At 59.1% G+C, this 13,193-nt stretch overlaps 2 protein-coding genes and 1 pseudogene across 5 annotated transcripts in view; 2 read left to right on the forward strand and 1 right to left on the reverse strand.

Annotated features, from left to right (window-relative positions):
* LOC121468955 (uncharacterized) overlaps positions 1-13,193 on the forward strand; it is a 2,238,800-nt gene that overhangs the window by 2,006,507 nt on the left and 219,100 nt on the right. The gene's annotated exons all lie outside the window — the stretch shown is intronic.
* LOC121468633 (transforming growth factor beta-1 proprotein) overlaps positions 1-13,193 on the forward strand; it is a 40,255-nt gene that overhangs the window by 3,960 nt on the left and 23,102 nt on the right. Inside the window, exons 1-2 of one of the 4 annotated variants that reach the window (XM_072920972.1) lie at positions 5,521-5,630; positions 6,742-6,805. The exons of 2 other annotated variants lie outside the window; for them this stretch is intronic. In XM_072920972.1, the coding sequence (XP_072777073.1) occupies positions 5,535-5,630; positions 6,742-6,805 (160 nt within the window). In that variant the 5' untranslated portion in view covers positions 5,521-5,534. Of the gene's footprint in view, positions 1-5,520; positions 5,631-6,741; positions 6,806-13,193 lie in introns of those variants that run through there. One more of the 4 variants, XM_072920974.1, reaches the window with a different exon arrangement.
* Positions 6,842-9,784, reverse strand: LOC140681314 (uncharacterized; annotated as a pseudogene).

The following is a 13,193-nucleotide window of genomic DNA, read 5'->3' on the forward strand; positions in this document are numbered from 1 at the left end:
GGGGACATTGGGGGCATTGGGGGGACATTGGGGAGAGTGTGACACCATTGGGGACATTGGGGGGATTGGGGACATTGGGGACATTGGGGACATTGGGGACATTGGGGGGACATTGGGGACATTGGGGACATTGGGGACATTGGGGGGATTGGGGGGATTGGGGACATTGGGGACATTGGGGACATCATTGGGGTGGCACTGTGACATTGGGGACATTGGGGACATTGGGGTGGCACTGTGACATTGGGGACATTGGGGACATTGGGGACATTGGGGACATTGGGGACATTGGGGGGACATTGGGGACATTGGGGACATTGGGGACACCATTGGGGGCATTGGGGACATCATTGGGGACACTGGGGTGGCACTGGGGGACACCAGGACAGGAGGTGACACGTGGGGGGGTCCCCAAGTTTTGGGGGGAGGGGACAACGCTGGTGGCACCTCCCCAAAAATTGTCACCTCCCCCCAAAAATTGTCACCTCCCCCCAAAATTGTCACTTCCGACCCAAAAATTGTCACCTCTGACCCCAAAAATTGTCACCTCCCCCCCAAAAATTGTCACCTCCCCCCCAAAATTGTCACTTCTGACCCCAAAATTGTCACTTTTGACCCAAAAATTGTCACTTCTGACCCCAAAATTGTCACTTCTGACCCAAAATTGTCACCTCTGACCCCAAAATTGTCACTTCTGACCCAAAATTGTCATTTCTGACCCAAAAATTGTCCCCAAATAAAATTTTTGTCACCAAATGCGGCTCAGGTGACAATTTTTGGGGGGAGGTGACAATTTTGGGGGGTGGTGACAATTTTTGGGGGGGAGGTGACAATTTTTGGGTCAGAAGTGACAATTTTGGGGGGAGGTGACAATTTTGGGTCAGAAGTGACAATTTTTGGGGGGTGGTGACAATTTTGGGGTGTGGTGACAATTTTGGGGGGGAGGTGACAATTTTTCGGTCAGAAGTGACAATTTTGGGGGGAGGTGACAATTTTGGGTCAGAAATGACAATTTTGGGTCAGAAATGACAATTTTTGGGGGGGAGGTGACAATTTTTGGGGGGAGGTGACAATTTTTGGGTCAGAAGTGACAATTTTGGGGGGGAGGTGACAATTTTTGGGGGGGAGGTGACAATTTTTGGGTCAGAAGTGACAATTTTGGGGGGGAGGTGACAATTTTTGGGGGGGAGGTGACAATTTTTGGGGGGAGGTGACAATTTTTGGGTCAGAAGTGACAATTTTTGGGTCAGAAGTGACAATTTTGGGGGGGAGGTGACAATTTTTGGGGGGAGGTGACAATTTTGGGGGGGGAGGTGACAATTTTGGGTCAGAAGTGACAATTTTGGGTCAGAAGTGACAATTTTTGGGTCAGAGGTGACAATTTTTGGGTCAGAAGTGACAATTTTGGGTCAGAAGTGACAATTTTTGGGTCAGAGGTGACAATTTTTGGGTCAGAAGTGACAATTTTGGGTCAGAAGTGACAATTTTGGGTCAGAAGTGACAATTTTTGGGTCAGAAGTGACAATTTTGGGGGGGAGGTGACAATTTTTGGGTCAGAGGTGACAATTTTTGGGTCAGAGGTGACAATTTTTGGGGAAGGTGACAATTTTTGGGGGGGTGGTGACAATTTTGGGTCAGAAGTGACAATTTCTGGGGGGAGGTGACAATTTTTGGGGGGAGGTGACAATTTTTGGGGGGAGGTGACAATTTTTTAGGGGGTGGTGACAATTTTTGGGGGGGAGGTGACAATTTTGGGTCAGAAGTGACAATTTTTGGGGGGAGGTGACAATTTTGGGGGGGAGGTGACAATTTTGGGTCAGAAGTGACAATTTTTGGGGGGAGGTGACAATTTTGGGGGGAAGTGACAATTTTTGGGTCAGAAATGACAATTTTGGGTCAGAAGTGACAATTTTGGGTCAGAAGTGACAATTTTTGGGGGGAGGTGACAATTTTTGGGTCAAAAGTGACAATTTTTGGGGGTGGTGACAATTTTTGGGGGGAGGTGACAATTTTGGGGGGGAGGTGACAATTTTGGGGGGTTCCCGAAGCCCCTCCCCCCCCCGGGGGTCCCCTCCCCCCACCGTGACTCAGTTTCCCCTCCCCTCCCCCACCCCCTTCCCCTTCCCCTCCCCCCCCTCCGTTTCCTGGGTGGGGCCCGCGGCGAAACGGGGCCAAAAACGGCAAAATCGGGCAAAAAACGGGACAAAAAAGGGACAAAAAGGGACAAAAAGGATCAACCGGGACAAAGCGGGACCAGCCGGGACAAACGGGACAAACCGGAACCGGTAGGGGACACCGGGACCACCCGGGACAAAGCGGGACCACCCGGGACAAAGCGGGACCACCCGGGACAAACCGGGACCGGTAGGGGACAACCGGGACCACCCGGGACGAACCGGGACAAACGGGACCACCTGGGACAAACCGGGACCACCCGGGACAAACCGGAACCGGTAGGGGACAACCGGGACAACCCGGGACAACCGGGACAAACCAGGACCGGTAGGGGACACCGGGACAACCCGGGATAACCCGGGACCACCCGGGACAAACCGGGACAAACGGGACAAACCGGGACCACCCGGGACAAACCGGAACCGGTAGGGGACAACCGGGACCACCCGGGACAAACCGGGACCAGCCGCGACAACCGGGACCACCCGGGACAAACCGGAACCGGTAGGGGACAACCGGGACAAACCGGGACAGGCGGGAGCGGAACCGAGCCCGGGAGGGGAAATCCGGGCGGGTCCCGTGCGGCGTGTCCCGGGTTAAGTCCCGGTTCCGGGGGGGTTATCCCGGTTCCGGGGGGGTTATCCCGGTTTTGAGGCGTTTATCCCGGTTTTGAGGCGTTTATCCCGGTTTTGAGGCGTTTATCCCGGTTTTGAGGAGTTTATCCCGGTTTTGAGGCGTTTATCCCGGTTTTGAGGAGTTTATCCCGGTTTTGAGGCGTTTATTCCGGTCCCGGGGGCGTGTCCCGGTTCCAGGGGGGATTTCTCCCGGTTTTAGGGGCGGTTATCCCGGTTTTAGGGGGATTTATCCCGGTTTTAGGGGGATTTATCCCGGTTTTAGGAGGATTTATCCCGGTTTTAGGGGGATTTATCCCGGTTTTAGGGGGATTTATCCCGGTTTTAGGGGGATTTATCCCGGTTTTAGGAGGATTTATCCCGGTTTTAGGGGGATTTATCCCGGTTTTAGGGGGATTTATCCCGGTTTTAGGGGGATTTATCCCGGTTTTAGGAGGATTTATCCCGGTTTTAGGGGCGGTTATCCCGGTTTTAGGGGGTTTGTCCCGGTTCTAGGAGGATTTATCCCGGTTTTAGGGGGTTTGTCCCGTTTCTAGGGCAGTTTATCCCGGTTTAGGGGATTTATCCCGTCCCGGGGGATTTTATCCCGTTCCGAGGGGTTTATCCCGGTCCATCCCGAGGGTTTATCCCGGTCCATCCCGGTGTCCCGTGTCCGGTCCTTCCCGCGGCTTTATCCCGGTCCCGGTGTCGTTCCCGTTCCCGTTCCCGGTCCCGTTGCTGCTGTCGGTCCCGTTCCCGTTCCCGTTCCCTTTCCCGTCCCCGTTCCCGTTCCCGGTGCCGCTGTCGGTCCCGTTCCCGCTCCGGTTCCCGTTCCCATCCCGGTTCCCGGTGTCCGTCCCGGTGCCATTCCGGTTCCCGTCCCGGTTCCCTGTCCCGTTCCCGTTCCCGCTGTCCGTCCCGGTGCTGCTGTCGGTCCTGTTCCCGTCCCCGTTCCGGTTCCCGTTCCGGTTCCCGTCCCCGTCCCCATCCCCGTCCCCGTTCCCGCTCCGGTTCCCGTTCCCGTTCCCGGTGCTGATGTCGGTCCCGTCCCCGCTCCCGCTCCGGTTCCCGTCCCGGTTCCCGTTTCCATCCCGGTTCCCGGTGTCCGTCCCGATGCCGGTGTCGGTCCCGTCCCCGTCCCGGTTCCCGCTCCCGCTCCCGTTCCCGTTCCCGGTGTCGTTCCCTTTCCCGTTCCCGTGCCCGCTCCGGTTCCCGTCCCCGTTCTCGCTCCCGTTCCCGGTCCCGGTGCTGCTGTCGGTCCGGTCCCGGTTCCCGGTGTCGGTCCCGTTCCCGGTGTCGGTCCCGTTCCGGTTCCCGGTGTCGGTCCCGTTGCTCCTGGCCGCGCTGCTGTCGGTCCCGTCCCCGTGCCGCGCTCTCTCGTCCTGCCGCTCCCTGGACCTGGAGGCGGCGCGGCTGAAGCGCATCGAGGCGGTGCGGGGGCAGATCCTCAGCAAGCTCCGGTTACCGGCGCCGCCCCCGGAGCCGGGCCCGGTGCCGGCGGCGCTGCCCGAGGAGGTGCGGGCGCTGTACAACAGCACCCGGGAGCTGCTGCGGCAGCGCGCCCGGCGGCGGCTGCGCGGCGAGGAGCCGCGGGACTACTACGGGCAGGAGCTGCTGCGGTTCCCCATGGAGAGCCCCGGGCACGGTGAGGGACATTGGGGACATTGGGGACATTGGGGACATTGGGGACATTGGGGACATTGGGGGGATTGGGGACATTGGGGACATTGGGGACATTGGGGGACATTGGGGACATTGGGGACATTGGGGACATTGGGGGGATTGGGGACATTGGGGACATTGGGGGGACATTGGGGACACTGGGGACATTGGGGGACATTGGGGACATTGGGGGGATTGGGGACATTGGGGACATTGGGGGGATTGGGGACATTGGGGACATTGGGGGGACATTGGGGACATTGGGGACGTTGGGGGGACATTGGAGACATTGGGGACATTGGGGACATTGGGGGGACATTGGGGACATTGGGGGGATTGGGGACATTGGGGACATTGGGGGCATTGGGGACATTGGGGGGATTGGGGACATTGGGGACACTGGGGACATTGGGGACATTGGGGACATTGGGGGCATTGGGGACATTGGGGGGATTGGGGACATTGGGGACATTGGGGACATTGGGGACATCGGGGACATTGGGGACATTGGGGGGATTGGGGACATTGGGGGGACATTTGGGACACTGGGGACATTGGGGACACGGGGGTGGCACAGGGACACGGGGACATGGGGACATGGGGACAGCAGCCCGAGGAGCCGCGGGACTACTACGGGCAGGAGCTGCTGCGCTTCAACATGGAGAGCCCCGGGCACGGTGAGGGACACCGGGACATTGGGGACATTGGGGACATTGGGGACATTGGGGACATTGGGGACATTGGGGGCATTGGGGGCATTGGGGACATTGGGGACATTGGGGACATTGGGGACATTGGGGACATTGGGGGGATTGGGGACATTGGGGGGATTGGGGACATTGGGGACATTGGGGGGACATTGGGGACATTGGGGACATTGGGGGGATTGGGGACATTGGGGACATTGGGGACACTGGGGACATTGGGGACATGGGGACCTTTGAGTGACACAGGGACACAGGGGTGACATTGGGACATGAGGACACGGGGGGGACATGGGGACATGGGGGTGACACGGGGACATGGGGACCTTTAAGTGACACAGGGACACAGGGGGGTGGCACAGGGACACGGGGACATGGGGACATGGGGACATGGGGACATGGGGACAGCAGCCCGAGGAGCCGCGGGACTACTACGGGCAGGAGCTGCTGCGCTTCAACATGGAGAGCCCCGGGCACGGTGAGGGACACCGGGACATTGGGGACATTGGGGACATTGGGGACATTGGGGACATTGGGGGGACTGGGGACATTGGGGACATTGGGGGGACATTGGGGACATTGGGGACATTGGGGACATTGGGGACATTGGGGGGATTGGGGGGACATTGGGGACATTGGGGACACTTGGGGACATTGGGGACACGGGGGTGGCACAGGGACACAGTGACCTTTGAGTGACACAGGGACACAATGGGGACATGGGGGTGACACAGGGACATGGGGACCTCTGAGTGACACGGGGACACAGGGGGGACACAGGGACATGGGGACATGGCGGTGACACAGGGACATGGGGACCTTTGAGTGACACAGGGACAGGGGGGTGACACAGGGACAGCTGGACACGGAGGGGACACGGGGGGACAATGAGGGGTCACTGGAGGGACAGATGGACATGGTGAGCCCTGGGCTGCTCCTCGGTGACCTCCTGGTGACCCCCCAATGTCCCCAATGTCCCCAATGTCCCCAATCCCCCCAATGTCCCCAATGTCCCCAATGTCCCCAATGTCCCAAATGTCCCCAATCCCCCCAATCCCCCCAATGTCCCCAATGTCCCCAATGTCCCCAATGTCCCCCCAATGTCCCCAATGTCCCCCCAATGTCCCCAATGTCCCCAATCCCCCCAATGTCCCCAATGTCCCCCAATGTCCCCAATGTCCCCGATGTCCCCAATGTCCCCAATCCCCCCAATCCCCCCAATGTCCCCAATCCTCCCAGTGTCCCCAATGTCCCCAATGTCCCCAATGTCCCCAATGTCCCCCCAATCCCCCCAATGTCCCCAATCCCCCCAATGTCCCCAATGTCCCCAATCCCCCCAATGTCCCCAATGTCCCCAATGTCCCCAATGTCCCCAATCCCCCCAATCCCCCCAATGTCCCCAATGTCCCCAATGTCCCCAATGTCCCCAATGTCCCCCCAATGTCCCCCAATGTCCCCAATGTCCCCAATGTCCCCAATGTCCCCAATCCCCCCAATCCCCCCAATGTCCCCAATGTCCCCAATGTCCCCAATGTCCCCAATGTCCCCAATGTCCCCAATGATGTCCCCAATGTCCCCGATGTCCCCAGGCTGGCCCAGGCTGCTGCTGGAGGTGTGGCACGTGGACACGTGGGGCCGCCGTGGCCTGGCGGGGTACGGCGTGTGCGCGGTGCCGAGCGCGCCGGGGTGTCACCGCGTCACCGTTGTCACCTGGCGGCCGCGGGGGACGCGGCGCCAGCGGCTGTTGGGCCCCGGTGGCCCCGAACTGCGCGACCCCTTGGGGACGGCCACCGCGGCCACCGAGCGGTTCCGGCTGCGCACCGAGAGCGCCGGCACGGTGCGGCTGCGGCTCGGCGTGGTGGCACGGCACATGGCGCGCTTCGGGGTGGCACTGTGACATTGGGGACATTGGGGACATTGGAGCGCCGGCACGGTGCGGCTGCGGCTCGGCGTGGTGGCACGGCACATGACGCGCTTCGGGGTGGCACTGTGACATTGGGGACATTGGGGACATTGGGGACATTGGGGACATTGGGGACATTGGGGGGATTGGGGACATTGGGGACATTGGAGCGCCGGCACGGTGCGGCTGCGGCTCGGCGTGGTGGCACGGCACATGGCACGCTTCGGGGTGGCACTGTGACACTGCTGGGGACATTGGGGTGGCACTGTGACATTGGGGACATTGGGGGCATTGGGGACACCATTGGGGACATCGTTGGGGACATTGGGGACACTGGGGACATTGGGGTGGCACTGTGACACCTTTGGGGACACCATTGGGGACATCACTGCGGTATTGGGGACATCAATGGGGACACCATTGGGGTGGCACTGTGACACTGGGGACATCATTTGGGACACTGGGGTGGCACTGGGGACATCATTGGGGACACTGGGGTGGCACTGGGGACACCATTGGGGACATTGGGGTGGCACTGTGACATTGGGGACACCATTGAGGACAGTGTGACACCATTGGGGACACCATTGGGGACATTGGGGACAGTGTGACACCATTGGGGACAGTGTGACACCATTGGGGACATTGGGGACATTGGGGACACCATTGGGGACATTGGAGCGCCGGCACGGTGCGGCTGCGGCTCGGCGTGGTGGCACGGCACATGGCGCGCTACGGGGTGGCACTGTGACATTGTTGGGGACATTGGGGACATTGGGGACATTGGGGACATTGGAGACATTTGGAACATTGGGGACATTTGGGGACACCATTGGGGACATTGGGGACATTGGGGACATTGGGGACATTGGGGACATTGGAGACATTTGGAACATTGGGGACATTTGGGGACACCATTGGGGACATTGGGGACATTGGGGACATTGGGGTGGCACTGTGACACCATTGAGGACATTGGGGACACCATTGAGGACAGTGTGACACCATTGGGGACACTATTGGGGACATCACTGGGGTATGGGGACATCACTGGGGACACTGGGGTGACACTGGGGACATCATTTGAGACACTGGGGTGGCACTGTGACACTGGGGACACCATTGGGGACACTGTGACACCATTGGGGACATCACTGGGGTATGGGGACATCATTGGGGACACCATTGGGGTGGCACTGTGACACTGAGGACATCATTGGGGACACTGGTGTGGCACTGGGGACACCATTGGGGACATTGGGGTGGCACTGTGACATTGGGGACACCATTGAGGACAGTGTGACACCATTGGGGACACCATTGGGGACATCACTGGGGTATTGGGGACAGTGTGACACCATTGGGGACAGTGTGACACCATTGGGGACAGTGTGACACCATTGGGGACACTGTTGGGGACATTGGAGCGCCGGCACGGTGCGGCTGCGGCTCGGCGTGGTGGCACGGCACATGGCGCGCTACGGGGTGGCACTGTGACATTGGGGACATTGGGGACATTGGGGTGGCACTGTGACATTGTTGGGGACATTGGGGACATTGGGGACATTGGGGACACTGGGGACATTGGGGTGGCACTGGTACATTGGGGACATTGGGGACATTGGGGGGATTGGGGACATTGGGGACATTGGGGACATTGGGGGGATTGGGGACATTGGGGACATTGGGGGGATTGGGGACATTGGGGACACTGGGGACATTGGGGACATTGGGGGGATTGGGGACATTGGGGACATTGGGGACATTGGGGACATTGGGGACATTGGGGTGGCACTGTGACATTGGGGACATTGGGGACATTGGGGGGATTGGGGACACTGGGGACATTGGGGACATTGGGGACATTGGGGACATTGGGGACATTGGGGACATTGGGGGGATTGGGGACATTGGGGACATTGGGGGGATTGGGGACATTGGGGACATTGGGGACATTGGGGTGGCACTGTGACACTGAGGACATCATTGGGGACACTGGTGTGGCACTGGGGACACCATTGGGGACATTGGGGTGGCACTGTGACATTGGGGACACCATTGAGGACAGTGTGACACCATTGGAGACACCATTGGGGACATCACTGGGGTATTGGGGACAGTGTGACACCATTGGGGACATTGGGGACACTGTGACACTATTGGGGACACCATTGGGGACAGTGTGACACCATTGGGGACACCATTGGGGACATTGGAGCGCCGGCACGGTGCGGCTGCGGCTCGGCGTGGTGGCACGGCACATGGCGCGCTACGGGGTGGCACTGTGACATTGGGGACATTGGGGACATTGGGGTGGCACTGTGACACTGCTGGGGACATTGGGGACATTGGGGGCATTGGGGACATTGGGGACATTGGGGACAGTGTGACACCATTGGGGACATTGGGGACATTGGGGACATTGGGGACATTGGGGACATCATTGGGGACATTGGGGACATTGGGGACATTGGGGGGATTGGGGACATTGGGGACATTGGGGACATTGGGGACATTGGGGACATTGGGGGGACATTGGGGACATTGGGGACATTGGGGACATTGGGGGGACATTGGGGACATTGGGGACATTAGGGGGATTGGGGGACATTGGGGACATTGGGGACATTGGGGACATTGGGGACAGTGTGACACCATTGGGGACACTGTTGGGGACATTGGAGCGCCGGCACGGTGCGGCTGCGGCTCGGCGTGGTGGCACGGCACATGGCGCGCTACGGGGTGGCACTGTGACATTATTGGGGACATTGGGGACATTGGGGTGGCACTGTGACATTATTGGGGACATTGGGGACATTGGGGACATTGGGGTGGCACTGTGACATTATTGGGGACATTGGGGGGATTGGGGGGATTGGGGACATTGGGGACATTGGGGACATTGGGGTGACACTGTGACATTGAGGACATTGGGGACACCATTGGGGACATTGGGGGGATTGGGGACATTGGGGACATTGGGGACAGTGTGACACCATTGGGGACATCATTGGGGTGGCCCTGTGACATTGGGGACACCATTGGGGACACTGTGACACCACTGGGGACATCACTGTGACATTGGGGACATTGGGGAGAGTGTGACACCATTGGGGACATTGGGGACATTGGTGTGGCACTGTGACATTGGGGACATTGGGGACATTGGGGACACTGGGGGGATTGGGGACATTGGGGACATTGGGGTGGCACAGTGACACTGAGGACATCATTGGGGACACTGGGGTGGCACTGGGGACACCAACGTGACACTGGGGTGACACTGGGGACACTGGGGTGGCACTGGGGACATCACTGGGGTGGCACGGTGACATTGGGGACTTTGGGGAGAGTGTGACACCATTGGGGACAGTGTGACACCATTGGGGACATTGGGGACAGTGCGGACAGTGTGACACCATTGGGGACACCATTGGGGACACCATTGGGGACATCTTTGGGGACATTGCAGTGACACTGGGGACATCACTGGGGTGGCACTGTGACACTGGGGACACCATTGGGGACACTGAGGTGGCACTGGGGACACCAAGGTGACACTGGGGACATCATTGGGGACATTGGGGTGACATTGGGGACATTGGGGACACTGGGGTGGCACTGGTACATTGGGGACACCATTGGGGACACCATTGGGGTGGCACAGTGACACTGGGGACACCAAGGTGACATTTGGGTGACACTGGGGACATCATTGGGGACACTGGGGTAGCACTTGGGGACACCTGAGGGGACAGGAGGTGACACTTGGGGGGTCCCCGAGCTTGGGGGGAGGGGACAACCCCGGTGGCACCTCCCCAGAAATTGTCACCTCCCCCCCAGAATTGTCACTTCCAACCCAAAATTGTCACTTCTGACCCAAAATTGTCACCTCTGACCCCAAAATTGTCACCTCCGACCCAGAAATTGTCACCTCTGACCCAAAATTGTCACTTCTGACCCAAAAATTGTCCCCAAATAAAATTTTTGTCACCAAATGCGGCTCAGGGGACAATTTTGGGGTCGGAGGTGACAATTTTTGGGGGGTGGTGACAATTTTTGGGGGGGAGGTGACAATTTTTGGGGGGAGGTGACAATTTTTGGGGGGGAGGTGACAATTTTTGGGGGGAGGTGACAATTTTAGGGGGGAGGTGACAATTTTAGGGGGGGAGGTGACAATTTTAGGGGGGAGGTGACAATTTTTGGGGGGGAGGTGACAATTTTAGGGGGGAGGTGACAATTTTGGGGGGGAGGTGACAATTTTAGGGGGGAGGTGACAATTTTTGGGGGGTGGTGACAATTTTTGGGGGGAGGTGACAATTTTGGGTCAGAAGTGACAATTTTGGGTCAGAAGTGACAATTTTTGGGGGGAGGTGACAATTTCTGGGTCAGAAGTGACAATTTTTGGGTCAGAAGTGACAATTTTTGGGTCACAAGTGACAATTTTGGGGGGGAGGTGACAATTTTGGGGGGGAGGTGACAATTTTTGGGTGGGTTCCCGAAGCCCCTCCCCCCCCCGGGGGTCCCCTCCCCCCCCCGACCGTGACTCAGTTTCCCCTCCCCTCCCCCACCCCCTTCCCCTTCCCCTCCCCCCCCTCCGTTTCCTGGGTGGGGCCCGCGGCGAAACGGGGCCAAAAACGGCAAAATCGGGCAAAAAACGGGACAAAAAAGGGACAAAAAGGATCAACCGGGACAAAGCGGGACCACCCGGGACAAAGCGGAACCGGTAGGGGACAACCGGGACAAACCGGGACAACCCGGGACAAACCGGGACCACCGGGACCGGTAGGGGACAAACCGGGACAAACCGGGACCACCCGGGACAAACCGGAACCGGTAGGGGACAACCGGGACAAACCGGGACCACCCGGGACAAACCGGGACCAGCCGGGACAAACCGGAACCGGTAGGGGACAACCGAGACCACCCGGGACAAACCGGGACCGGTAGGGGACAACCGAGACCACCCGGGACAAACCGCGACAACCGGGACAAACCGGGACCACCCGGGACAAACCGGGACAGGCGGGAGCGGAACCGAGCCCGGGAGGGGAAATCCGGGCGGGTTCCGTGCGGCGTGTCCCGGGTTAAGTCCCGGTTCCGGGGGGGGTTATCCCGGTTTTGAGGCGTTTATCCCGGCTTTGAGGCGTTTATCCCGGTTCCAGGGGGGTTATCCCGGTTTTGAGGCGTTTATCCCGGTTCCGGGGGGGTTATCCCGGTTTTGAGGAGTTTATCCCGGTTCCGGGGGGGTTATCCCGGTTTTGAGGCGTTTATCCCGGCTTTGAGGCGTTTATCCCGGTTCCAGGGGGGTTATCCCGGTTTTGAGGAGTTTATCCCGGTTCCGGGGGGGTTATCCCGGTTTTGAGGAGTTTATCCCGGTTCCGGGGGGGTTATCCCGGTTTTGAGGAGTTTATCCCGGTTTTGAGGCGGTTATCCCGCTTGATCGCGGGCCGGGAGTTTATCCCGGTCCCGGGGGCGTGTCCCGGTTCCCGCGGCGGTTATCCCGGTTTTAGGAGGATTTGTCCCGGTTTTAGGAGGATTTGTCCCGGTTTTAGGAGGTTTTATCCCGGTTTTAGGAGGATTTGTCCCGGTTTTAGGAGGTTTTATCCCGGTTTTAGGAGGATTTGTCCCGGTTTTAGGAGGATTTGTCCCGGTTTTAGGAGGTTTTATCACGGTTTTAGGAGGATTTATCCCGGTTTTAGGGGGTTTGTCCCGTTTCTAGGGGAGTTTATCCCGGTTTAGGGGGTTTATCCCGTTCCGGGGGGTTTATCCCGGTTCCTACCGAGGCTTTATCCCGGTCCATCCCGAGGCTTTATCCCGGTCCCTCCCGAGGGTTTATCCCGGTCCCTCCCGCGGCTTTATCCCGGTCCTTCCCGAGGGTTTATCCCGGTCCATCCCGAGGGTTTATCCCGGTCCATCCCGAGGCTTTATCCCGGTCCCGGTGTCGTTCCCATTCCCGTTCCCGTTCCGGTCCCCGTTCCGATTCCCGTTCCCGGTGCCGCTGTCGGTCCCGGTCCCATCCCGGTTCCCGGTGTCCGTCCCGGTGCCGCTGTCGGTCCCGTCCCCGTCCCGGTTCCCGTTCCGGTTCTCGCTCCCGGTGTCGTTCCCGTTCCCATTCCCGTTCCCGTTCCGGTTCCC

Source organism: Taeniopygia guttata, chromosome 34 (assembly GCF_048771995.1).
Source record: "Taeniopygia guttata chromosome 34, bTaeGut7.mat, whole genome shotgun sequence".
In the NCBI taxonomy this organism is placed as follows: domain Eukaryota; kingdom Metazoa; phylum Chordata; class Aves; order Passeriformes; family Estrildidae; genus Taeniopygia; species Taeniopygia guttata.